At 47.1% G+C, this 25,722-nt stretch overlaps 1 protein-coding gene across 1 annotated transcript in view; it reads right to left on the minus strand.

Annotated features, from left to right (window-relative positions):
- The window catches only part of DPP6 (dipeptidyl peptidase like 6), a 214,313-nt gene that overhangs the window by 164,002 nt on the left and 24,589 nt on the right, over window positions 1-25,722 (minus strand). Inside the window, exon 3 of the mRNA XM_015587682.1 lies at window positions 9,145-9,239. Coding sequence (XP_015443168.1) covers window positions 9,145-9,239 — 95 coding nt within the window. The remainder of the gene's footprint in view (window positions 1-9,144; window positions 9,240-25,722) is intronic.

Consider the following 25,722-nt stretch of genomic DNA (forward strand, 5'->3'; position numbering starts at 1 on the left):
AGAATGTAAACTTCTTAAGGGTTTTTAAAAAATCTTGAATTTCTCTCAGCAATGTTTTGTAGTTTTCAGCATAGAGGTCTTGCCCGTATTTTGTTAGATTTATCTCTAAGTATTTTTTTTTATTATTGTTTTATATATTTAAAATATACAAGCCTATTTTTACCTTCCATGTCCAGTTATTTATTGCTAACATACAGGAATAGAACTGATTTTGGTACTGAGATTTTACATTCTGTAACTTTGCTAAGTCTATTAACTGTTCTAGTGCGTATTTTTTTTAATAGATTCCTTAGAATTTTCTACAGAAGAATATTTTCTGTAGATATAGTTTTGTTTTGTTTTGTTTTTTTTCCTTTCTTAACTGGATGCTTTCGACTTCTTTTGATGGCCTACTTACACCCTAGAGAATGGCCAGAATCATGCTGGGTAGAAGTGAGATCGGACACCCCACCTTTTCCCCGATCTTAGGGCGAAGGCATTTACTCTTCACTGTTCAGTGTGATGTCAGTATTTTTTTGTAGTTGTCTTTTATCAGGCTGAAGATGTTCCTGTGTATTTCGAGTTTGCTCAGAGTTTTTATAATGAATGTTAAATTTTATAACAACTGTTGAATTTTTTTTTCAAATGTTTTTTTCTACATTTATGGAAATGATGATGTTGCTTTGCTGTTTTTAGTTTGTCGATGTGATAGATCACATCATTTCATTTTCAAAGGTTCACCCAAATTGGCGCTTCTGGGATAAAATTCATTTGGCTGTGAAGTGCTATGCCTTTTATATGTCGCCAGACTCAGTTTGCCAATATTTCGCTGTAAGTTTTACACCTGTATTCACGATGGTGATCGGCTCCTGGTGTTCCTTTCTGCTAATAGCTTTGGGTTTTATTTCTGGGCGGTGTTGGCCTAATAAGTGATTTGGGAAGTATTTCCTCCTCCTTCTCTATTTGTTTTATGAATTTGCGTAGAATTGGTATTATGTCTCTGTCAATGTTGGACAGAAGTCACCTGCGTAACCATCTGGGTCTTGAAGATCCTATATGAGGAATTTTAAAGTATTAATTAGGTTTTTTTAATATCAATATAGCACTATTCAGGGTGTCTCTTTCATTTTTAGTGAACTGTGATAATTTGTGCCTTTCAAGGATTTATTTAGTTCATTTATGTTGTCAAATTTATTGATATAAGGCTGAAATATTTTTTTATTATCCTTTTAATATCAGTAGTGGTGGCCCGTCCTCTACTTCTGACATGGGTTGTTCTGTTCTTTATCTTGTTTTTTATTTTTTTAATTTAATTTTATTATTAGTTTGATCAGTTTTATTGATATTTTCCAAAAAGCAGCTTTGTGTTTTGTTTCTTTTTCTCTATTATTTTGTTTTATTATGGCTGACTTCTTTATTACTTTTCTTCTGTATATTTAGACTTAAATTTTTTTCCTCCTTTTCTAGTTTAAGGTAAAAGCTTAGGTCTAAACGAGCACTTACAACCTAAATTTCCCGTCAAGTACTTCCTAGCCACATATCATAAATTTCGATATTATGTATTTTTATTTTCCTTCATTTCAAAATATTATCAAATTTCCATTTCGCGTCTCCTTTGGCTGATCTGTTATTTAGCAGTGTGCCGTTTCACGTCCAATCGCCAGGATGTAGACCAGACGTTTCTTCTGCTCTTGGCTTCTCGTTTAATTTTGTATTTGTTGGAGAACACACTTCGTACGATTTCCAGCCTTTGAGATATACTGAGACTTGTTGAACGGCCTTGGCTGTCTTGCTGAATACGCCGCGTGCTCTCGAAAGAACGCGTAACATGCTGCAGATGGGTGATGTGACCTACCAGCGTCTCGTGAGCCAGTTCGTGAACAGTGTTTTCAAGACTCTGCATCCTTACCGACCTTTTTTTGTAAAATGTTATTATATCAGTTACTCAGAGAGGCTGTTGAATCTCCGACCATAATTGTGGGTCGGCCCATTTCAGCTTTCGTTCAATCAATGACTGCTTCGACTACGACAGCTCTGTGGCTAGTCGCCTATACCTATGTCTTCTTAATACACCGACTTCTTGACCATTATGACATATTTCTTATTTCTGATAATATTCCATGTTCTGTGGTCTACTTTGTCTGAAAGTCACATAACCATTCAAGCTTTACTTTGGTTAGTGTTCGGATGGTGTATCTTTTCACATCCACGTAATTTTAACCTATGCCTTTAAAATAGATATCATCGATAGCTTATAACTGGGCCTCGCTTTATAAAAGTAATCTTAAAAATCTCCTTTGAGTGGTCAGGGGAGCTTGTGGACGTGGGGAAAATTTGTCCTTAGGATCGTACTTATCTTCCACTCCATATTGCGTACGATTTCTGCCCCACATCGTGCTCAAGAAAGGAATAACGTATTTCAAAGGTTTTCGTGTATATTTTTGTGGTTTTCTTTCCGTCAATGTTTAGAGTGGGAGGAAAGGTTCAGAAGTCTAACATAAGGGTATAGTAAGAGGCTGAGCATATTTCGCCACATTTAAGGGACCCTTTTGTAAAAAGGTGGCTGTGTTTCTCAGGACTAGTTGATTCGTTTTACTCAAGTGTTCAGCAAAAGCCTCCTCACACGTCGACCATATTTATCGTTCCGGCACTCGTCACTCTGTCATGCGCACCCCACTTCTCAGGTATAATCCTTCTCCCTCCAAAGAACCTCATTTAAATTTCTCAACGCGCAGGTGTGTGGGCAATGATTCATTCTCTCAGGTTTTTAAGGTCTTTATTTTTGAAAGCTATTTTTGCTGCATAGAGAATTCCAGATTGACAAGTTTTTCTCCCAGTACCTGAAAGGTGCCTGTCCACTGCCTCTGGGGTTGCAGTGTCTGGCGAAGAGTCCTCTGTCATGGTCATGTTTGTTTTTCTGGACATAATATGCTTCTTTCCTTTGGCTGTCTTTAAGGTGCTCTATTTTTCACTGGTTTTGAAGACTTTAAAATATGCTTTATAATTATGCTTGGGTTTATTGAGTTCCTGTATCAAATTTGGGAAACACTCGGTTACTATTTCTTCAAAAGTGTGTTTCGTCTTCTTTTCTCTCTTTTCTTTCTGGGGCTTTCATAATGAGTACGTTAGACCACTTTTGATCATGCGACAAGTCACTGAGGCTCTCTTCAAGGTTTTTTTTTTTTTTCAAGTTGTTTATTTTTTCTCTATTCCTCACCGTGTTCTCATGGCACGTGGTACCTCTAGTGCAGAATATGTTTCATTCAAATGGTTACTTCTTTTAGATCTAGGCTAAAAGCTACCTAAGAGTAAAAACTATGTTTTATTAATCCTTGTATCTACCCACACACCTTGTCTAGCCCAGGGCCTCGCTTGGAGAAGTCGCTCATTTAATGTCAAGTGACAGAGTCCAGGTGTAGCAGAAGAATTACATCAGGCCTCCCTTCAGCTACAGAGCACAGCAGGTTTGGGGTCGGAAAGATTAAGCTGCTACTTTATATCTTTTCAGGTCTTTTAAAGACACGGGTATAAAATATTATACTCGCCTACTTTAAGAATTAGAAATAAAAATCAGAATAAGAATTCTAATTCTTATTCTGATTTTCATTTAAATTATGAAATAAAAATCTGAATCGGATTAAGTAAAGAGGGACTTTTGTTGTCCGTTCTTTTAAAAAGAGAAGAAGGGGATGAAAAAGAGGACGAGAGAAAGGAAGGAAAAGAAAGAAGAAAGGACAGAGGGATCACCTGAGACACGCGGGGACAAAGAGCAGGGAGAGAACCGCAGACACACACAGCTATCGGCACAGCGTCCACCACGGATTTTCTAATATCCTGCCGGAGACGTTGCCTTTTGATGCCGCCCTTTTGTTCCTGGACTAACGGGGTTTGAAACTCGGAGGTCGGCCTGGGTAGGAGTCAGCACGCGTGGTCGCCATGGGGACCGGCCAGCTGCTACCCTGCTCCGCCAGCCAAATTTCGCTATCTGCGAGAAAACGAGGCCTTTCTGCTGCCAGATTTTCCTATTGTTTTTTTTCAAGAGAAGCCAGAAATCTGGATTTGAGGTTGTAAGAAACCACTGTGTGGGTCAAACACCACAGTCCCCTGGGCATGGCAGGTGCCAGTGTTTGCCCTCTCGGCTACAGACAGAAAACACGGCCATTTCTCCTCCAGGGTTTTGGCGTGTGTCCGGTGCAGTCCACCTTGGGGGGGCCGTGCTTGCTGGCCACGCCGCCTGCTCCTGCCTCAGCGCCTGTTCTTGCCGTAGGTCTGGTGGCGGCTGGGAATGTCAGCACAGAATGGAAATGGCAGGGCAGCTTTCCCGCCAGTGGGCCGGGGGTGGAGGACATGCGGGAGCCTGGGTCCTGAGCCATCGCGGTGGGCTTTGCAGAGGACAGACAGGGGACACACCCAGGACGGTGTCTCCCTCCTCCAGCCCTAAGAACACAGGCACACGGAGCGCTCGATGGCAATGAAATGAAACAGAATGAAGTCCGATGAAATTCACAGTGAAAATCAAATATACTGGATGAGGTAAAAAAAAAAAAAGTGGTCTCAAGTATTAATCTCAGCCAAATTCTGGACTTCCTCTGATGCACAAACGGACCCCTCGTTTCTCTCCTTGATTCTGGAATGGGTCTAATAATACTTGTAATTATGTCTTTCTCTGCGAGGAGGCAGAATTCATTAATTTTTAGAGACTGAGATAAAAATTCAAATTTTGCAGTGTAATGATTATGGAAAATCAAAGGGGGACTTAACTAGAGAAACAAACGGACTTGATTTGAATGTTAATTTAGTAATTTAAATAAGTGATTAAAACAAGTAGATTAGTAATTAAAACAAGTACAGATATAAAAAGTGAGAACACCTGATGGAAGCATCACAGGATGCTTTTAAAGAAAATTTACTTGTTTTCACTTCTAAGCATTTCCAGAAACTATCTTCCATATTCATCATTGGAAGAAGCTTAATCTCTTTGAAACATGAGGCCGAATTTTTTAAAACGCGATTGAAATTATTGGGTAAATGGCACTGAAAAGGCCTTTATGAAAATCACCAAACTGGCAAATAATATACAAAATTTGAACACTCACCCAGATGAACTATTTTGATAGTTCGATGTTCACTTATTAGCCTTTTCAATACATACGGATGGTATTTATAGTTGTTAATTAAGGTGTAAGTACAATATTGTATTTTTGCGTTAATGCCCTATGACATCGTAACTATTTTTCTGATTACCATATAGCCTTTGTAACTATTATTTTAATGGCTACATCAGATTCCATCTATTTTTATTTACTTATTTCTCTAGCTTCGGGTTTTTTTTCCTCTCTCTCTCTCTTTTTTTTTTTTTTTTTTTTACGTTTTAGCTGATTTCCTTACGAAAAATTCCCTGGAATGAGCCAAACTGCATCAATATTTTTACTAATCTTGATTTCCAAACGCTGGGGCCGTTTTAAATGACACGATGAACGACTGCAGCCTTACCGCTTCCTGTCACCACCGGTGCCATCAGTGAAAAGGGCACAGGAAGCATCCACGTCACAGGTCAGTAGGGTGGCTATCGGGTCACCAGCCCTGCAAGTGAGGTCGGACCAAAGCTTTGCTTGTGGGACTTCTTGGTTTCCTCATCTGGGAAAGGAAGGGTTTGAAGACATCGTCTTCAGAGTCTATTCCAGCTTTAAACACCTGAATCTCCGGCAAAAGTGAAACGCTTCGTCCTGAGAATTTTTGCTCTATGAGGTAGTTTTAGAAGAAGTGGAGAGAAGGTCTTAAATTTCCAAAAGAATTACAGTCCCCATGAGGTCTAATTAAGCTCAGCAAAATGTATTAAGTTCATTTTAAATGCGCTTCCCCTGGGGAGGGAGGGAGGGAAGAAAGGACTCGGTGTTCCACTCAGTAAAGTTTCTTGAAGTTTTTCAGGAACCGGACAGTCTCCAAATATCCAAAGACATATTTTGAGCGTGAGATATAGTCACAGGATTTCATTCTATAGGGAAGAAAACGGGCTACGGTTCAAAATAGACCTTCTCTAATTTGTGGACAAAAGATTCTTACAGGAGAATAAAGATAAAATATAGTGTTTGACATTTAAATTATTTGGAAATGAGAGTAATGTATAACGTCGTGGAATGCTTGGGCTATCGAATGCACGATACAAGGGAGAGCTGGTGTGGGATTCTTTTTTTCTTTATGTGTAGAAATCGGAGTGTGCCTTGTTGTAATGACCGGCTTTGAAGGCCTCGTGAGCCCAGCCCCAGCTCCTATAGGGAGGGAGCCAGAGTCGAGGTGTGAGGACCGCACCCCCCACCACGCTGACTCGCTCGTCCTCCGTGTCGTCCTGCTTGGGGTCCTTCACCCCCCGCCCCCATCTGGCCTGAGCCCTGAGGTCCTGTCGCCACTGTGTAGCGTGCCACTCCGCCCGGGGAGGCGGGCGCTGGGGTGACACGCTCGCGCCGAGCGTGAACCGTCTCCTTCCGGACTGGCCGTGCGCTGGACTCTGTCCGCGTCCTTCCCACTGGACACTTCCCAGGAAAGAGCTGGTCTTGGAAGCCAAGGAGCCAAGAGGATGCCGAAGGCAAAGGGCTGGGACTCCCTAGGGTGACCTCGCATGGGGGAGCGGCCGAGAGACCAGGGGAGCAGAGACGGGAGGCCAAGGTCACAGGGGGAACTTTATAAATTATCGTCGGGTCTTCGTTCCTCCAGTGGCCCCGGTGGTTTCACGGACCCGCTGAGAACGCGTGTCCGGCCTCGCGCGTGCCCTTTCCCGAGGTCGCCTGCAGCGGCTGACCAGGTCCGAAGCTTCTGGATTCCCAGTAAGGAGAGAGGGAGGCAGCGGGCGGCCGAGGGCCGGACACGGGGAGCACAGAGCCGCGCTCCACGTTCGCGGCCGCTGTCTCCGGCCATTGTCGCTCCCCGGGGCCGGGGGACCGACCACACACCCTGGTACTTCTCTTCCTCAGAACTTGATCATGACCGCGGAGTGGGGACAGGCAGCCTATGGCTGGTCCCACGGAGGGCCCACGTTTGCGGCTGGCAGCAGGAACCGCCAGGAAGTAAAGGATTCCTCGGCTCGTGGACCTCAAAGCCAGGGCTCCCGCATCCCGAGTCACATGCGTGTCCCTGAAGGCCGCTTCTGCCTCCTCCTTCCTGCAGGTGTGTGTGTAGAGGCGGGCGCCGCGGCGCCGAGGCCAGACGTGGCCGTGACGCGCGCCAGTCGGCCCGGGCACGTGGCACTCAGTCAGCGCGTGCGGTGTGAGCGGATGCGTCGCATCTCAGGGGAAAACGATTGGGTTACAGGGACCAGCCCGCCGACGCCGAGATGGGACGGGCCTTCCTCCCTCCCCCACCTAACGTGTTCCCGGAGCCGCCGCGGCACGTGGTGAACACGCCTTCGGGTACGATCTCCGACCCGTCAGGAGCTCTGGATTCGAGGACGAGAAGGCGGCTCTCGCGTTCCCGCATCTCACGGCCACGTGCAGTCGGGCGATCTTGCCAGGCTGACGCCTCCCAGGAGGAACCGTGAACGCCTGACATTACAATCCTCGCCCTCAGCCAGGGGCTCGCCTCCCTCCCCGCTCTCTAGATCGGTGAGAGAAGCTGCTTCCGCACCTTCGGTACTTTGAAGTGGGTGGAACCGGATTGTTGTAGCGAAGTAATTCTGCCAAAGGTCGTTTTCGATGCCGGAAAGCTGGCACACTCACTGCATCTGGGCACTGCTTTGCAGAGGGCGGTGGCACCCTACGACGCTGCCGTCTGGGGCACACGCCACACTGCAACCTTGCGGGGCCTCCCGCACACCCGCAAACGGTCGATCTAGGCCAGCGGTCCCCAGACAGGGACCAGGGCTCCCGTGAGCATGTAACGCCCGATGATGTGAGGCAGAGCTGAGGCGGTGATGCCGGTGCTGGGGCGCGGATGCAGATACAGATGCAGCTTCGATCACTGGCCCTCCGCTCACCTCCTGCTGTGCGGCCCGGTTCCTAACAGGCCATGGGCAGGTACTGGTCCCTGGCCGGGGGATTGGGGACACCGAATTCTACATGGTGGACGGGATCCGTTTGTTACTAAAGCTCAACGAGGTTTTTACTTTTTAAGAAAAAGTGATCGCCACACCAGAAAGAAATGACAGGTCTTAAATGTCAAGTGCAAGTCCCCGGGGAGGGAGAAGGCCGAGCTGCTGCCTGGTGCCAGGGGTGGGGACGGGGCAGTTCCAAGACGGGCCATCCTTTCTGGGACTGAGGCCCCAGGGCCCGTCGGACTGTCACCCCGTCACTAAGGACCTGCGGGACCATGACAAACTCGTTCACTGATTCTGGGCTCAGGATCCTCATCTGTAGATCAGACAGCTGGCTAATTTTCTCCTGCAGTCTCCTCTGATGCCCAGATTAGAGAGTTTGGGGTCTCTGCGTTTCCGGTTCATACCGGGGCTGTTAAGACCACTCTGGGTTGGATCGAGCCTTCGTTTTTTAATCTCCCCAGCATATGGGACAAGGCTGTGCTCCCGTCTGCACCCTGGAGCTGTGTTCCTTACGATACTGAGAATGTGTATTTTGTTAAAAAAAAAAAGTTAATTCTCTTTGAATTAATTTTGGGTACGTAACTTTAGTCAGTTTTTTAATAATATCTTTAGCTGTACAGAAACTTCAAATCTTAACGCCATTTAAATGTTCAGAAAACAGGTTTTCCCAGATCAGAGCACAGAGCATCCTATGGACCGGGTGGTCGTTTTAAAGCAGAAACGTCACTCACCGTCATCAGAGTAAGTATAGTCGTGCTCAGGTTAGTATTCCTCGCGCATGCGGAGACGGGTTTATTTTTACAAACGGGATTGAGCAAGCCCTGCCGACCTATTTTCCGTGGATCACTGCAATTGTCCTGTAAATGTGCAAAGCCTTGGGACTTTATCTTTCAATTATATGTGAGCCGCAACGCTTGTTGCCAGAGAAATTTCTCGAACACTGAACGAAACTGGGCTTTCACCTTATTAAGTTAGTGTGGTTTCCATTCCACATTATCTATCGTCGCTCAGCCCGTCGTATTACAAGTTCATTGCCTCTGCTTGGTTATATTGAAAGCTGAAACCCCAAGTCATTTTCCACTTTGTTGACTTGCGGGAGGGACACGGAAATTACCTTGGTCCGTAAAGAGAATACTTACGATTTTTTTGCCTTCTATTAACACCGTAGACATGTTCGTTTCAACGTTCCACAGTACCACACTCCCTTTCTGTTCTCTGAAGATGAATTCATTATCTACGAGAGAGGAAATAAACAAAAAACAAAACACTGTGAAGCGGGAAGGGACTCGCAAGCCTCTGAAGACGCGTCTTTAAATCGAATAGACTCCTCCTCGGAAAAAAAAATACATCCCGCATCTCATCCAAGGGTCCTTTAAACATGGTGAAATAGAGTCTGCTCCTTTTCAAACAACCTCACGCGAAGTTTCTCTCTGAATCTTATCTCCCGGTCCACACACTGACGTGGAAAGCACAAACGCACAAATCTGTAGAACATGCTAGATCTTCTCGAGTAGGACCCAGAGTGGATGCAGAGAACAGACTAAGGAAACTGCTACCATGGATGGAAGGTGAAGGACGGACCTTCCGAAGGTAGCATTGTGTCGGGGGAGAGGCAGGGCAGGGGGCACGGTGAGAACCAGGAACACACACCCCATTCCTGGGGGAGGACAGACGCCCTGAGCCCGCGCGGGGGGCAGCATTTCACGCTGCCGTGGGAAACGCCACCGACCGGACGAACTCGGACGGCGCGATCATCTCCGTCCTTTGCTTCTCGTTCCTTCCTTCTGATTGCTTTGACCTTGTTCTTTTCTCTTTCTAGTTCGTCAAGGTGGCAGCTTAGATCTTTGGGGTCATTTGCCATCTTTTCCAATAAAGCCGTTGAAGCTAAAAATTGCCCTCTGTGGACGGTGTTAGCTACATCTCACGAAGTTTGAATTACGTTATTATTCGGTTCCCATTATTTCTAATTTTCCCCGTAAAGTCTGCTTAGCCCAGTGAATGTTTAGAAACGTGTTGTTTAATTTCCAAATATGTCAAGTCATCCTGGCCTTCTCATTTTTAGAGATTTTTAATTTAAATTCACTGGTTTGAAGCATCCCCTGCAAATGATTTCAGCCTTCTATAACTCATTATGACGTTTCTGTGGCCTGCAATACGGTCTGTCCTGTTCTGGCCAATGTATCAACCGCACATTGTCTGAAATGATTGATAAGCTGGGTTTGGTGTGGGTTTTTTCTGTGTTTTGTTTGTTTGTTTAGTTTGTTTTCTACTGGTCCCCTCTACTCGTTCCCTCCTTTTTTACTGCCTGGCTTTCATTTTATTCTTGAATATATTTAGGATTTTAATTTTCCTCTTTTTTGCTGTATTTCTTTGCATCTATTTTTAGCGGTCGTCCTACGGGTTATAATATATATCTTTACCTTTTCAGTCTACAAAGACTGAATGGACCACTTCCCATAACCTATAGAAATCTGTCGACTTTCATCCCCAGAGCCATGTTCTTAGACTTATGTGCCTTCCATCAACATATTTTATTCCCCAAGGCCATGTTAAAATTATTATTTATAACAGTATAGGGTTTATAAAGAAATTACGAAGAAAAAGTCAAAAAGAAAAAAACGTCTTTTGCGTTTACTCACTATTTACCATTTCTGATTTTTTAAACTCTCTATCAAGGGTCTGAATTTCCATCAAATATCATTTTCCGACTGCTCGAAGAACTTTCTAGAGGCTTTCCGGGTGCGTGATCTGCTGGCACTCAGTTCCTTTACCTTGATTTTATCCGAAAACCAATTCGCGTACATTCTTGAAGGCCGTTTTCTCTTACCGGAGATTTCTAGAGGGGTAGGTTTTGCTTTTACTCTTGAGCATTTTGCATTTTTGTCCTGCTCTCCTCTGGCTGCCATGGCTTTGAATGAGAAGTCATTAGAATCGAATCCATCTATTCATTGAATCGTTTTCCTTTGCATGTTATTTCCCTGCATTTTTTTTCTGCGTTCAAGATTTATTTGTTGTTTTTGGTATTCGACGGTTTGATTACGACACCTTGAGCCTCGGCTTCTCTGTGTTTGTTTGTTTCGAGCTTCCTGAGCGTCTCGTATCTGCGAATTTGTCTCTATCAAATCGTTAGCCATTGATGCGCCAAATGTTTTCCAAATGTTTTTTCTCCTCCGCTATCCATCTCTTTTCCTTCTGGTTTCCCAAGTGCACATTCACTAAATTAACGACGTTGGTTGTATTGCTAAATTGCCTCTTTCAGAGCTAATTTTTCTTTATCTGCATCACCTTTCCTTAAGGAAGAACAAGATGCTGAAAGTTTGAAATCAAAGATAAATCAAAAAATGTTATGTTAAAATCCACCGTGACGGATTATTTCTCTCCTGTAGATACTCTTAGTTTTATGTGTTTGGTGTCTGTTTTATTAGATTAATGCAAGTTTAGAACTTCCTGGTGATTTGTAACTTTTATTACCGAATGGTGTTTTGCTGTTTATAAATGGTTTCTGGCTTGTAGACTAGGTGAAACAACGGGGTATCCCTTACGCTTCTCGCGTGAGGGCTCCGTGGCATAGTGCGCGTAACACCTGTCGTGCGCCTGGAGCACCGCCTGGCGCGCGGCGAGCTCGCTGGGCGTGGCGGCTGCTCCGCTCACCACCGGGCGAGACTGGAGTCGTCCTTGCCCCCTTTTTGCCTCTCATCCTCAATCTGCCACCCGCACCTGCTGAAGGCTTCCGGAGCCACCTCTTCCTCTTCACTCCCGGTGTCCTGCCCGGGTCAGAGTGTCACCCCCTTCCCTTGCGGACTACCAACGGGACTGTCCCTCAGTCCCATGCTGTCTGCAGACAGGGCTACACCCCTCATTCAAAGCTTTTTCTTTTTCTTTTTTTCTGGCTCCTTTGGCAGAGACACATCGGCTAAACTCCTGAGTCTGACATTCAGGGCCTCAGCACTCCCGGCTGGGTCTGTCACCCATTTTAATGTTCCGCCATCCTGGTCACCGCCCTGCCTTCACACCCCACCGCTTGCTCAGGTCGCGGCCTTTGCCCGCAAAGCCTTTCTCCTACCCCGCTCCTGCCGGGGAAAGTCCTTCTGGGCTCGGCACAAAGTTCTCTCCCTTGGGGCGCTGCACACGCCTCTGCCGGGCAGAATTAGTCTCTCCCGCTGACGCCCCGCACCTCGCTCATCCGTTTCCTGCCCGTCACAGCACGTTACTTTGTCTAATGCTCTTCGCCTCCCCCGCTGGAGTGTGTGACTCTCAAGGGAGGAAGCCAAACCTCACTGATTTCCTGTCCGAGTCCTCACATAATGAGGGACATGTGACGAGGCGCTAAGAAAAGGTACGATGAGCCTGACAAATGAACGCTATCACAAGTCTGGTTCACCAACGATCCGACGTACACGTGAGCTAAGAAGCGGTTTTCACAGCCATGGTGTTGGGGTGCCGCTCCGGGCTGAGGGGGCCGCGGAAGTGGGGATGGATATGGTGGTCTTCACAAATGACACCTTCAGAGCCTCCTCATGAGATTCTGTTATAGCGCCTCTGTCCGCATCACGGCGATACCCTCAGGGGAGTGTGACGTTCGTCTGAAGGCTATGAGGACAGGGGGGTACAATGGAAAAGTCACGCTCCCTGGGGACACTATGAGACACAGAGTGTAAGACTCTTCAAAAAGATTTTCCTAAAGATATTTTTCTTAGGCCAAGTACCCAGCGCTCTGCATTTAAAATACGACGTTAATCTGCTTGTTCTACATACTTTAGTAATCCTTCAAAGCAAAAAAACATTATAAAAATAGAAATAAGCTGCACCGGCAGCTAGCACAAGAAAAACGATTATTTTTCATTTTATTCTGTGTCTCCAAATTGTGATATGAAAATACGCAGCAATGAGACAGATTACTTTCCTCCCTCTTCCAAACATAAGATAAAATTCCAGTCATTTACTCTGAGTATCTATCACAGATCAGTTGACTTTATATGTGGCTTATTTTTGCTTGACGATAATGCACTCTTTAGAAAGCTTTCAAAGGTCTCGCCCATTACGAAAAATTTAAAAATGTTGTGGCATTTCATGGTACTATAGATTTCGTAACAACTGAAATAATTTAGTTCTCATTGCCAAGTATAATCTGGATATGCTGGTTGGTTTTGAAGAGTATATTAATCCCTGCTTATATAAATATCAGAAGGAACCTTTGCATATAAATAGATTTTAATTTCTGAAACAAATAGTGCACATAATAACTGGAGTAAATTTGATTTTTCTCATGATTATCTCCGTTGAGTTTTAAATTACTGCCAACAGAAACAACGGTCTATTATTGCTCATTTTACCTTCTTCTCAGATATGATTTACTTGTGCTCATGTAGGTTCTGATGAGACACTGCTCACGTGATATTTCCTAAGACTGTCAACGTTCATATGTTGATCATAAAATATACAACGTCATCTGTGATCCGTGACCCACGCGCGGTGTGGTCTAGAAACGCCCCTCTGTACCAGATGACATCGGGGTTCCTTCTGCAACTGGCTGAATCCGGGGTTGAGACCGGAATTATATGAGACACCGAGGAAGGTACTTGGAAGCCTCCCAGGACCACGCCAAAATGGCGCAGAAGCCAAGCTGAGGAGCCTCTCACCCGCCGGGGATGCGACAATGACACATCGATAAGAATAACTGCCGTGGATTAAAGCTCATTGACTGCGAACTTAAAATGGTACAAAAGAAACATCTCATGGAGTTAATCATCATTGGAGGCGGCTGGTAAGTCAACGTAGTATTTACAAACTAGTAAAGAGAAAGGAAAGCTTCGAGACAGCGTCCCTTCCTTCCTACACGAACGGTGTCCCCAGGTGAAGGTTCCTTATAGAACCAGTTGTCGCATGGAAAAGGTTGATGGGTCAGGACATCGGCATTTTACAGCTCCTAGTGAGTGATGTCGCCTGTCACCAAGGGCTGCAACACGGCAGCACGACAGATGATCGGCATCAACTGCCTCCTCAGGGAAGAAGACAATGCTGTTGATGAGCTGCTGGAAACCAGTCGGCTCTGATCTAATGAAGCGCTGTGCCCAACCGGAAGTCACAGGAAATGCAGAGCACGGAGCCACATCCTGACCGATACCGTAAGGGCACGGATAGGAGACGCTGAGTCGGCATGAAGGATGACCAGCTTCTTTCAACAGATCGTGACATTTATATGACAACTGGAAATTTCAACACCGATAGGATACGTGTTAATAATAAGGTTAATAGGATAATTAGTGTTACTGAGAAACTATTGTTAGTTTTGGGAGTTATTTTTTCTTTAAGTGTGATATGGTAGTTACATCTTTCTACTCAACCGCGTTTCTATTGATGGATGATGGAAAAACCACATGGGATGCACGTGGCGTGCGCACACACGCGCACACACACACACCCACACACACACACACACCACTGAGATATTATCAGCCTTAAAAAGGAAGGAAATTCTGACACATGCTGCAATATGGGTGAACCTTGAGGACGTGACACCAAGTGAAAGAAGCCGGTCACACTGTGTGATTCCACTCACATGAGGACCCAGAGTTGTCGCGCTCGTTGTGACAGACAGCAGAAGGGTGGGAGCAATACGGGTGAACCTTGAGGACGTGACACCAAGTGAAAGGAGCTGGTCACAAAAGGACGAACACTGTGTGATTCCACTCACGTGAGGACCCAGAGTCGTCGCGCTCGTTGTGACAGACAGCAGAAGGGTGGGTGCCGGCCTGGGGGAGGGGGCTCGGGGAGTCAGCGTTTCATGGGGACTGAGTTTCAGTTTGGGAAGATGAACCACTTCCAGAGATGGACGGTGGTGACGGTGGCGCCACTATGTGACTGTGCTCGACGCCGCTGAAGGGGGCCCACGAAAATGGTTGCAATGCTCCATTTTACATTACGTGTATTTTACAGCGATTGGAACAAAAATTCTTGGGATAGAAGCATGAGTCTGATGTAGACGATGGCAAAAAGAGAGAGTGTCTGACAAAGCGTGCGGCTGTGTGCTGGGCCCCTCCTTGCTTTCCCTCAGACCCAAACGGAAGGCTTTGGCCATCATGGATTCTTAACGAAAACTCAGCAAGAAAAAAAAAATAATAACTTTTGCTAATTTAAGGAAGACCTGTGGGTTCGGGTCAGTATTTGTTTGATCTCTGCGCCCCCTCCCTCCAGGGTGGTCTTCCGAATCTCGATGGGTAGCACATGCCCGGGGCAGTCACTTGTTCCTGGCACAGGAACTCCGAGGAGCAGATCGTAAGGGAGCGGTCCCCGCACACGGCTTTGCGGGTATGGGGTCACCCCGGGCGTGGGCACCTGGGGTTTGTCACCGGAGGAGTTACTTCAGCGCTGTGGGTGGCACGAAGTCCCGCCCACGTGCCCCATCGCCACGTCTTTGGTGAACTGTCGGCATTGATGAGACGCGGGCTCAGGTCACTGTTTGGTCTGAGGGCTCCCGGCCTGGTGGGTCAGCCGGCACTTACACTCCCCATGAACGGGGGGAACCGGGGGAGACGGTCGCCCATCTACCTGAAATCGTTACTCCAACATTGTCCCTCACCACGCCGATAAAAGATTGAGTTCATTGGAAAAACCAAAAAGCCGAAGACTCAACTCTTTAATCCCCAGAGGGAAGTTGCGGCCATGAGCCTGCATGGGTGGCCTTCTGGCACAGCCCCCGCCGGCCACATCTGATGGGCCACACAGGGCAATGGAGACGCTCAGGGCTGAGGTCCTGGCGTGCGCTCACTTTGGACAGTAATTATTCACAAAGAGCAAGAGCGTGAACTCAACCACAGTTCGGTGGCATGGAAGGGAGGCCATAGAAAATTCTACCCCCAGCACAAGTGGCTGTCAAGGACCCTTGCAGGAGTCCCCAAATCGGAGTGGTCTAGATCCTGCGGGCGGGAGAGAAGGAAGCAGGAAACGATGAATGAATTAGAAGGAGGTGAACACATTCAAACGGCTGGAAGGATGCTCTTAAGATATTTTTAATAAAATACCTGTGTTTCTGCACTCGCTGCTCATGCAAAGTCGCCCCGAACTGCAAACAGAGGGGGCTGTTCTATTCCGAGGGGTCACGAACTCACCACAGAGCCCGTGGTCTCACACGAAGTGTGCCTCCCGTGTGTAATGCAGTGATGAACATCTCAACCTCTACGGCTGTTTTTGTCCTCAGAAAACTTATCAAGTAACAGATGAGACTGTGTCCGGCTGACAGTTTGCAACCCACGGGGTGTTCGTTCAGCACGCGGTCATTCATTCTCAACAAGAGTCTGTCATCGCCGAAGCAGGTGATCTCACGCCCGCCCATTGCGTGTGACTTCCAGTGTGTGACTTCTGGTTTGTGAGGTTTTATTTGTAGGACAGAGTGACTGGGCTTCAGGGTTGTAGTAAAGGCCCATCTTCTGCCGCGAGAGCTACCCCCATGCCCTCCATCTCCCCGACGAGGATGTGTCTCTTTCACAAAACGGGGTAACATTGAAACGCCAAGGAGGATATTGTTATTTTGGGGCTTATGATTCTCTATTTTTGCACTTGTGAGCAAGGAACTTTAACAGCCAGAGCTTTAGGGATATGGCACAGTGCCTGGAAGCTACCAAGTGTGAAGGAAAAATGACTATTAAAATTATTGGTGATTCTATCCTGAAAAATAATATAACCTCCTTTCAAGTATTTTATGTAACATCACGCATAAAAGTATATGGGGCACTTCGGTTCACCAGGAATAAGAGACAAAAAAAAAAAGTCATTTCTGTGAGAGGATTATCTGATAGCCAAAGTAGATTTCATAATGTCATTATAAAGAATCTATCTCACAGATTTAAAAGCTTTTTCTATTAACTGGACGGTTAAAACACAATGATGTTTAAAAGCATACAGAATTTAGAAGAAAAATGTATAATGTTTATGAATTGGGTGTAATGATTTTAGGGGAAAAAAAATAAAAAACCAGCTTTCTGTCAAAGACCTCACTGGCTTTTAACTTTTATCATTAGTCACCGGGCCAGTTTTGTGTGACTGGTCTCCAGGTCCCCGGAGAATCACGGACCTGCATACGTGACAGTTACGGCAAGCGTCGGCCCAGCATAAATCTGGAGGATTACGTTGCATTAATCACTGAAATGTTTTAACAAATTCTGTTAGGATCATTTACGGCATGAGGAAAATTATATTACCAATTCATGTTTGAGTAAATCAATTTCACCTGAAAGCGTAAAAGCTGTTAAAACGGGCAGGATGATAACGGATTCTCTATAAAAAGCGAGGGAAACGGAATATTTGGTCAGTTACCTCGAGATGTACTTTACGGATGCTCCGCACATTTACGGGTCTGTTCTAGAATTCTGCCAAGTCCTACCCTTTTGGACAACGGAGGCGATAATTTCCTTTTCTCCCGGTCTTTCTAGCTTCTCTCTCGTTTGCCCACACGTCCTCGAGGAGTATTTACGATGGTTCCGTGATTTTCCTGCCCCGTCGGCTGATGTCAGTTAAAAAGAGCGTATCTGACCTCTGAGCAAAATACCAATGACAGAACCCGGCCCCGTGACTGCTCCAAATTCCCGCGGACATGGTCCGGCTTCCTTCTCGGTGCCCAGAGCCAGCTTCGGACCTGACGGTGCGCGTGACTGCGAATAAGTGACTGGGCCAGTGACGAGGACGTTCCTTCCTTCACTGGGCGGTTACGACAACTGAAAGAGACGACGTGTGCTGGGCATTGTCCCCGGTCCGCTTACTTTGGGCGGAGATGACGAAACCCGTGAGCAGCTCGGCGCTGTCTCTTTCCCCCAGCTGTCCCTGCCCCCTACACTTCTCTCTTGGGTTTCTACTGGGACATGGCTTTGCAGGACAAAGAGCACCTGCGTGTCTAACTGCTGGCGGAGATGCCAGATAATTTTCCAAAATGGTGAAAGAATTCTCCGGCCCCCAGCGGCGTACGAGGGTTCCGACGCCCCCGCCCTCACCAGCACTTGTTATTAGCTGCCTTCGATTCCAGCCAACACCCCGCGTGCGACGTGGCCTCTCACTGGGCTTGATTCGCCTTCCTCGGAGAGAGATCTGCTGGGGGCCTCGGCACGTTTCAAACTGGGTTCATTGTCTTTTTCGCACTGAGGTATTAAGAGTCCTTACATATTCTGGAAACATGATATAGGATTTGCACATATTCCCTCCCGTTTCGTGGGTGCCTTTTCACTTTCTAGTGGTGTCCTTTGAAGTAGGAAAGCTTTCATTTTTGAGAGAATCCAATTGATCCATTTTTTTTCTTTCGTTGCTTATATTTTTGGTGACATTGTTAAGTCCGTAGCCAAGCTCAGTGTCACCAAGGCAAGCCCCTCTGTTTTCTTCCGAGTTTAATAGTTTTAGCTCTTACCTGTAGGGTCTCTGATCCGTTTTGAGATAATTGGTACGTATGGTGTGAGGTAAGGGTCCGACTTCATTCTTCTGCATGTGGCTGTCTAGTTGTCCCAGAACCATTGTTAAAAAGATATTACCACCGATTTACCATATTTTAAGCAATTTCACAGGTGTGGTCTTATGCAATGTTACTCTGGGACATAGAAGACCCATGTGTCATCCACCTAAGGCTGACAGGCTTGGAAAGGCTCATTTCTGCCTTTTCCTCTGAGCCTGCGACCAGGCTTCACTTCCTGGATTCGGGTGAGGACCGGCGAGCTATGCACCTGAACCTTCCCACGCGTCGGGGCAAAGGTGACGCACACTCCTTCTACATTTGGCCTTTTCCCTCCTGGTCACCCAAATGGCCTACCTTTCCCCGACTCTGGCAGTTAGTGGGACCAACCCCAAACCGGTGAGAAGCGGAGACGAAAGAGACGCACTTATCCAGGGCTAGCCCGCAGACCTCCCGTGAGAGGCCCTCCACTCCCTTCCCGTCTGTCATCAAGTCACAGAGCATGCCGTGGAGGAATCTGAGCCCCTGCGGACCCCATGCCTGCCCGAGGAAGGAGTCTCGCACCCTGAAAGGCCCCGTGCAGCGACCCTCACGCCCAGCCCAGGCCACGTTAGAACCAGAACCTTCTAAACTGTCGAAGCACCGAGGTAGAGATGGAGGAGCATGCTGTAGCAAGACAGACCTGGCTTCCGTCCACAAAGGAGACGGTCCCCAGAACTGTCCCGAGCTGGCAAACAAGAATTAGGCTTGCTTTTCAGAGAGCCGCATCCCGAGCAGGGAGACAGCAGAGGCAGAAGCCTCTTAACCTCGACGGGCAGCTCACACAGGCCGCTGTCCTTGGCTCTCAAAGGCAATAAACGCCCGAATAGCAGCTGGACTCCCCTGTCCACGCTTCCTGACCTGAGGCTCCTGCAGCTGAAATGAGCAGGGAGAGCAATAATAGCTACGTTCGCCGAGACTTTAAGAACTGTCAAAAAAAAAAAAGAAAGAAAGAAAAAGAAAAACCACCTTGATTGATTCTGAGTTACTTCAGAAGACATAATTAGGCCTAAAGATAGAACATTCTAAATTTTAGATGAGTAGTACAAAGAACCACCACACACTCGTCGGCGGCTCCCTCAGTGAGTAAATCTGCAGGAACCAGATATCTTCAGACACAGATTAGTCGTAGACAGATTTCCTCATCGGATCGGGTGTCGACGACATGACATCGGCCTCTTCCCATCCTGCTACTGCTTGCTGTCCCCAGCACGAGGCTGACTCCACCCACAGCAGCCTGGGTTCAGAACGGCCGAAGACCTCTGCCAGCACACACTCACGCATTCCTTGACTGTCTGATCCCATCATCTCCTCTAGGAAGACTCTGAAGGCTGACACATCTCCGTACGTGACATCTTCACTTGCACATGAAATGCATGATGTTTTTCTTCTTGAACCTCTTCAATTCATGACACTTTCTACATATTCTCCAGTTGCACCAAGTTCATTTTTTTAAATTTCCTTGTCATTTCCTAAGCACCAAAGGCCTTTAATCACTCAATGTAAAGTGCTTTTTATTATGAAGGGCGTGCAGTGGGGACTTGACACACAGAATTGTCATCAAAGACTGAAGTGCCGCAGGAGATTAGATGATATATTTTATTCACTTGAAAGCCACTTTCTGTATCTGCGGGAGACTGTGGCAAACCCCACATGCCCCAGGCCGAGAATCATATACTCTAAAATTTCCTGGCCATCAGAGGGACTTTCTGGGAGTCTAGGAAAACTGTTTCTGTCCTTGCTAAGGGAATGCCTATGAGTACACATTTACCATCCTCTTAGCTGAAAATGCAGAAAGACGCATCTGATAAAGCTTTTCCACAGCCAAGCAGCTTCTAGGAGGGGCTTTCAAGAGAGCAAAGAAAACATGTTTTTCTCTTTCGGGTACCGTCAGTAATCAGCTGCTCCATGCTTTCAGCAATCGACACAGGGAAGAATGAAAGCGAAATTGCCTTTAACTCGGTTATTTGGAGGAATTGAGCTAAATGCTGATTATCACGTTAGTCTGATAACGGTGAATAAGAAACCGAGACAGCACGCGTTCTATTATTCAAAGGACAGTCCCTCTCAAAGCATCAGCCATGTCGGAGCTGCAGAGTAAACATGCCCGCGGGATTCTTTTCCAGGTAATTGTATTGCTATAAAACACGTTATTATCAGAAGTAAGAGTTTCAATCCATTTAACCCTCACCTCCACAGAAACGCACTGCACCGAGCTGCACGGAAAACTGTAAACATTTTGACTCTGCCCTGAAAACTCTTCCGAGCCTCGGTAGGGAGCAGGCGACCTTTCGCGCGTCGTCACGTGGCAGAGGTGGGAAGCAGGAGAAAACCTACGTGCAAAACGCAGGGCAGGAGGGGCCTCTGCTGCCAGAGCGACAGAGCAGGGACCTCGGAAACGCCGATCCCTCACGGACGCCACGAGGTCGCGAAACGTGTCAAGGTCAAATTTTCTCGAACTTTGGCCACGAAACGACGGCTTCCAACGACCTGAAGTACCTTTATGTCTTAACTCGCTCTAGCCCCATCGCCCTCTCCCCAGCTCCGTGGTGGTCTTGAAAATCACCGGCTTCACAACCACGACAGCCGTTAAAGTCACCGGCACAGGAGCGACTGTGGGAGGGGGACAGTTTTCGAGTTTCTGGCAGGTCCTTGGAAGCTGCCCTCACAGGGCTGGTCTTTTTAAACATTTTTAGTTTCCAATTAGAGTCGACGTTCTATAACATTTTGTAAGTTTCAGCTATACGGCCGGGGGATTAGACATCGATGCAGTTTACGACGTGCTCCCCCGATTCGCGTCGGTCACCCCCACCTGGCACTAACCGGACAGCCCTTGCGACGTTAGCGACTCCATTCCCTGTGCTGCCCTTCGCATTCGCGCCCCAGGGTTTGTCTTTATGTGATCGGACTCAGAGCTTGCGCGCTGCCAAAGCGTCTTCCCCAGGGCGTTTGTCAAAAACAATCTGTGACAACTGTTTAAAGGAGCAGCTGCCTGAGGTGATGACCGCCGTTGGAGTCAGTGAAAAATTGACCAAAAAAAAAAAAAAAACCATGGAAGAGAGAGAAAGGAATGTGAGATGTCGATGAGGACTCTGAACACCTGGAACATGTTGCTGGGAATCCACGCGGGGCTGCGTGCACGCCGAGGACAGGTGTGAGATGTCCTCCTCTCTCGCCTCTGGTGGATCTTGAGATGCCAAGCAAGCAGGAAATGAAGACATGGCAGGCTCGTCAACTCACATGCACGAGGAGCTCATTGGCCAAGGCTGGCAGACTTACGGTTCAAGAAATTTAAGGAAATCTCTGTTGAATCATAATATGATCGCTAAGCTGAGCCGGCAGAGATTTTGGTGGCCACCCATGAAAGGAATGTAGACTTCATTAAATTAGTCCAGGAAAGCCATCGGACATGTCAACGGCAACAACCATAATAAACAGCAGCAAGACCTGGAAAGAAGGGGAGCCTGATTTCCAGAGATGCCACACTACATTACTTAAAATATCCAGAATTTAACAAGAATCATGAGACACACAAAGAAACAGGACAGTCTGACCCCTATGCAGAAAAAAATAGCAGTTAATAGAACTATTCCTGGCAAGTTCAGACATTTGATCTATCAGAAAAAAAGCTATACGCTAGCTATTCTAAATATGTTTAAAGAACTAAAAAACGCCACGTCTAAAGAACGAAAAGTCATGAGAACTATGTCTGTCCCAACAGAAAAGACCGATAAAGAGATGAAAATTATTTAAAATGCACCGAATCCAAATCGTGGAGTTGAAAGCACCATAACTAAACTGGGAAGTTCACTAGAGGGGTATGAAAACGATGCCGGATCTGGCAGAAGAAAGAAGAAGTGAACGTGATGACGACTGAGATGGCCCGGGGGGAGGAAAGAAAGAAACGAAAGAATGAAGGAAAACTAACAGACTTTCAGGGACCGTGTGCCATCACGTGTATCGACACGCCCGGGGGGGGGGTGGTCTGGAAGGAGCAGTGAGAGAGAGAAGGGCAGAGATAATATTTGAAGAAATAATGGCAGGAAAATACAAGAGAAGAGAAGCCTTTTCAGCTCATTCTATGAGGCCAGTATGAACGCTGATTAAAAAAAGCCAAGATGTCACGAGAAGACTAGAGGCCAATATAACTTACGAATATAGATACAAAAATCCTCCACAAAATATTAGCAAACGCGTTCCAGAAACCGGAAGAGAATTACACAGCACGGCAAAGTGGAATTTATCGTGAATTCCAGGCAGCGTAATTCAGTATTTGTCCTTGACTGTTGGGTTTATTTTACTTTTCCCAATACTGTGGGGATTCATCCAAGCTGTCGTGCATGTCAGGCCATTGTGTGTGTGCACCGCGTGTGGTTTGTCCATCTCGTGTTGATGAACACGTGGTTGTTTCTGCATTTTGACTATTATCGCTAATGCCGCTATCATACATACACACACACAGGAGTGAGGGGAACACACACACACGTATGTGACATGTGACAGCTAGGGGGTTCCATGTTGAGACATCAAGGTGAAGTCATTTGTGTTTAGCTTAACACAGATACAGACGGAGATGGGTGGGCATAGAGATACGCGCTCTCACACATACACACACAAATCTGTCTTCATTCTGTCAGCCGTGAGGACGGCCTAGAAGGGACAATGTGCCGGTGTCGGCCAGGACAGATTTGATTTCTGATACAGTATTCAATAGAAGGAACCAGGACTCCTGGGAGAAACGGCTAATTTTAAAGCTGGGAAAGGGAAAATAGATAGGCTTGTAGCATCCTGTAGAATAAGAAAAAAAGAAAGAAAGAAAGAAAGAAAGAAAGGAAGGAAGGAAGGAAGGAAGGAAGGAAGGAGGGAAGGGAAGGAGGGAGGGACGGAGGGAGGGAGGAAGAAAGAGGGAGAGAGAGAGAGAACTCCGAGGCCCAGGGGTGGAACGGAAGACCCCACACCACGCGACGGCGGCTCGTGGTCCAGGAGAGCTGAGAGAGAGCCCAGCGGACAGAGCCAGACCATTCGAGGGAGAAAACCAGTAGTACTGGATTATAGCGCAATATATAAAATAAGTATTTATGCGTTCCTATTGATATGAAAAATGATTCGTCAATGAATACATGGTGGAGAATAGACAGAGCTGCCCGCAGAAGGCTCCTACGTGATTTCTGCAGATGCTCTGCTCCGAGCAGGTGGAAGCTGACCACCCGCCTCCTGCAGGTGGGCCGCGTGCAGTGACTTCCGTCCGAAAAGCACAGAGTGGAAAGAGGGGGAGAGAGAAACTTGGTAGAGACGCCGGACGAACGCCGCCTCAGCCAGGTAGTCACGGGTGACACCAAGAGCCACAAGCCACGCGGGCAGCATGTGCCCTGCACGACGTGACGAGACGGGTGCTTCACGCCCGTGGCCTTCCTCCCAGACCCCATGGCTCCAGTCTAACGATGACGGGCAACAGAAAACTGCCACTTAAGGACACGCCCCGAGAGACCTGACCAGGATTCCTGGGAACACCCGACGCTGACTCCCGTCAAGGCCGCCAGACACACGGGGTGTCACAGCGAGAGGGGCGTGTGGAGGCCTGGCCACTGGGCGTGACGGGAGGAGCCGGACGGGACCCTGCCGCGTAAGGGGACGTCAGGTGAAGAGGCAGGGCCTCGTTATTAGGTGCAGATTCGTCACCGGCCGTCAGTGCTGGCCGCAGAGCAGCGATAAATGCACCATCCCGGCGTCGCATGGTGACGAGGTGGGGACCTGAGCCGAGGCCTCCACGGAGCCAGTGCTGAGCCTTTTCAGACGCGGAGGCTCAGAACGCAGCGCGAAGCACATGCTCCTGGCGGCGAGACGGAGGCCGCGGGTCCTGACTCCGCGGCAACGAACCGGGACAGTGCTTCTTCATTCCCCAAATCCCGACGGCCCTTCATCTCCCGACTACAAAAACCTCCTTCGGCACGGCGACGGCGAGGGCCGGGTCCCAGCCTCGCGTGTCCTGTGTCCCCGCCTCGCATGTCCTGTGTCCCCGGCAACGCACCACGCGGGGTTTAAGCCCACGGACTGCGAGGGTCCACATCTCATCTCATGTTAATAGTTCCGAAATAGTGCCAAAGAAAAAAAAAAAAAAAAAAATTGATATTGGTTATTTTCCATTTATCGTTTTGTCTTTTTAACCAAAAGCTACCTAAAATTTTAAAGATAAATTTGGCTGCTTTTAGTTAAGAAAGGCTATTTTTAGAGAGGCGATTTAATTTCCATTTTCAGAAATATGGTATTGAGCTTTTGAGCTGTAATGATCTCTTGGGCCAAAAAGAAAAGACAGATTAGACAAGGGTAATATTTCATAGAAATTAGGTCCCATGAGTTGATCCTGCGACTTAATCTATTCCTGGACTCATATCACTTCTGTATCACACCTAAATACATTAAAAAAATAATTATCGAGGCCCTTGGCTTTGGCAGAAAGCACGGCTCTTGCCCAAATGATCATATGTCACCTGGCTAACGCTGTTATAAATGAGAGGCAGCTAAATTTACACTCAAGGTAACATTATATATTAATGATAAGTGAATTAACAGGTCAGCGCTCAGGCACAAAGCCGGCTAACAAGCCAGATCGCATCTGTCTCTAGGCTTATTCGCTACATATACACAATATACACATGGGCAGCGGAAGCATCAATCTCTTTAAACACTGGCTTGCAATCAGCTCCCTAAGCTGGACTAAAAATAGCCCCGTTGCCGTGAGTGTCATGTGCATCCTCAGCCACTGGAGGGCACTGTGTCACAAAATCCTCTGCTTCGTACTGAGGCTTTTAACCCTAAGGGTAATAGTGAGTGGAGGTCGAGGTCGTCGGTGCTGGCAAAGCAGGGAGAATTCGCGAGAATTAGTATTTCGTTGTTCATACTATCGAGCTGTCAGTCAGGAGCATCGGGTTAGTCCCCTGGGGACTGGCATGTAAACTGGGCGTGTTGACGGACACGTCCGGGGGACCGCCTGTTTGTGGAACCTCGTCACGACGCGTTTGGAGGGTCTTCACAAAGCGCGTGATTCCGATCTTCAACGACGTGGCCGTTAATCTCACGGTTTTCCCGAAACGCTCCTTTACTGGGGAGTTTTGGCTGTTGGGGGTGACGGATGCTTTCAGCCGAAGTCGAAGGGTCACGTCGCACCAGATTCCAGAGTGAGACCGTGTTCCTGACCGTCACTCTGGCAGACGGCCGAGGCCGTGTTGACACAGCGCTCTCGACAAGTGGT

This window comes from Pteropus alecto, unplaced genomic scaffold (genome assembly GCF_000325575.1).
Source record: "Pteropus alecto unplaced genomic scaffold, ASM32557v1 scaffold320, whole genome shotgun sequence".
Lineage (NCBI taxonomy): Eukaryota > Metazoa > Chordata > Mammalia > Chiroptera > Pteropodidae > Pteropus > Pteropus alecto.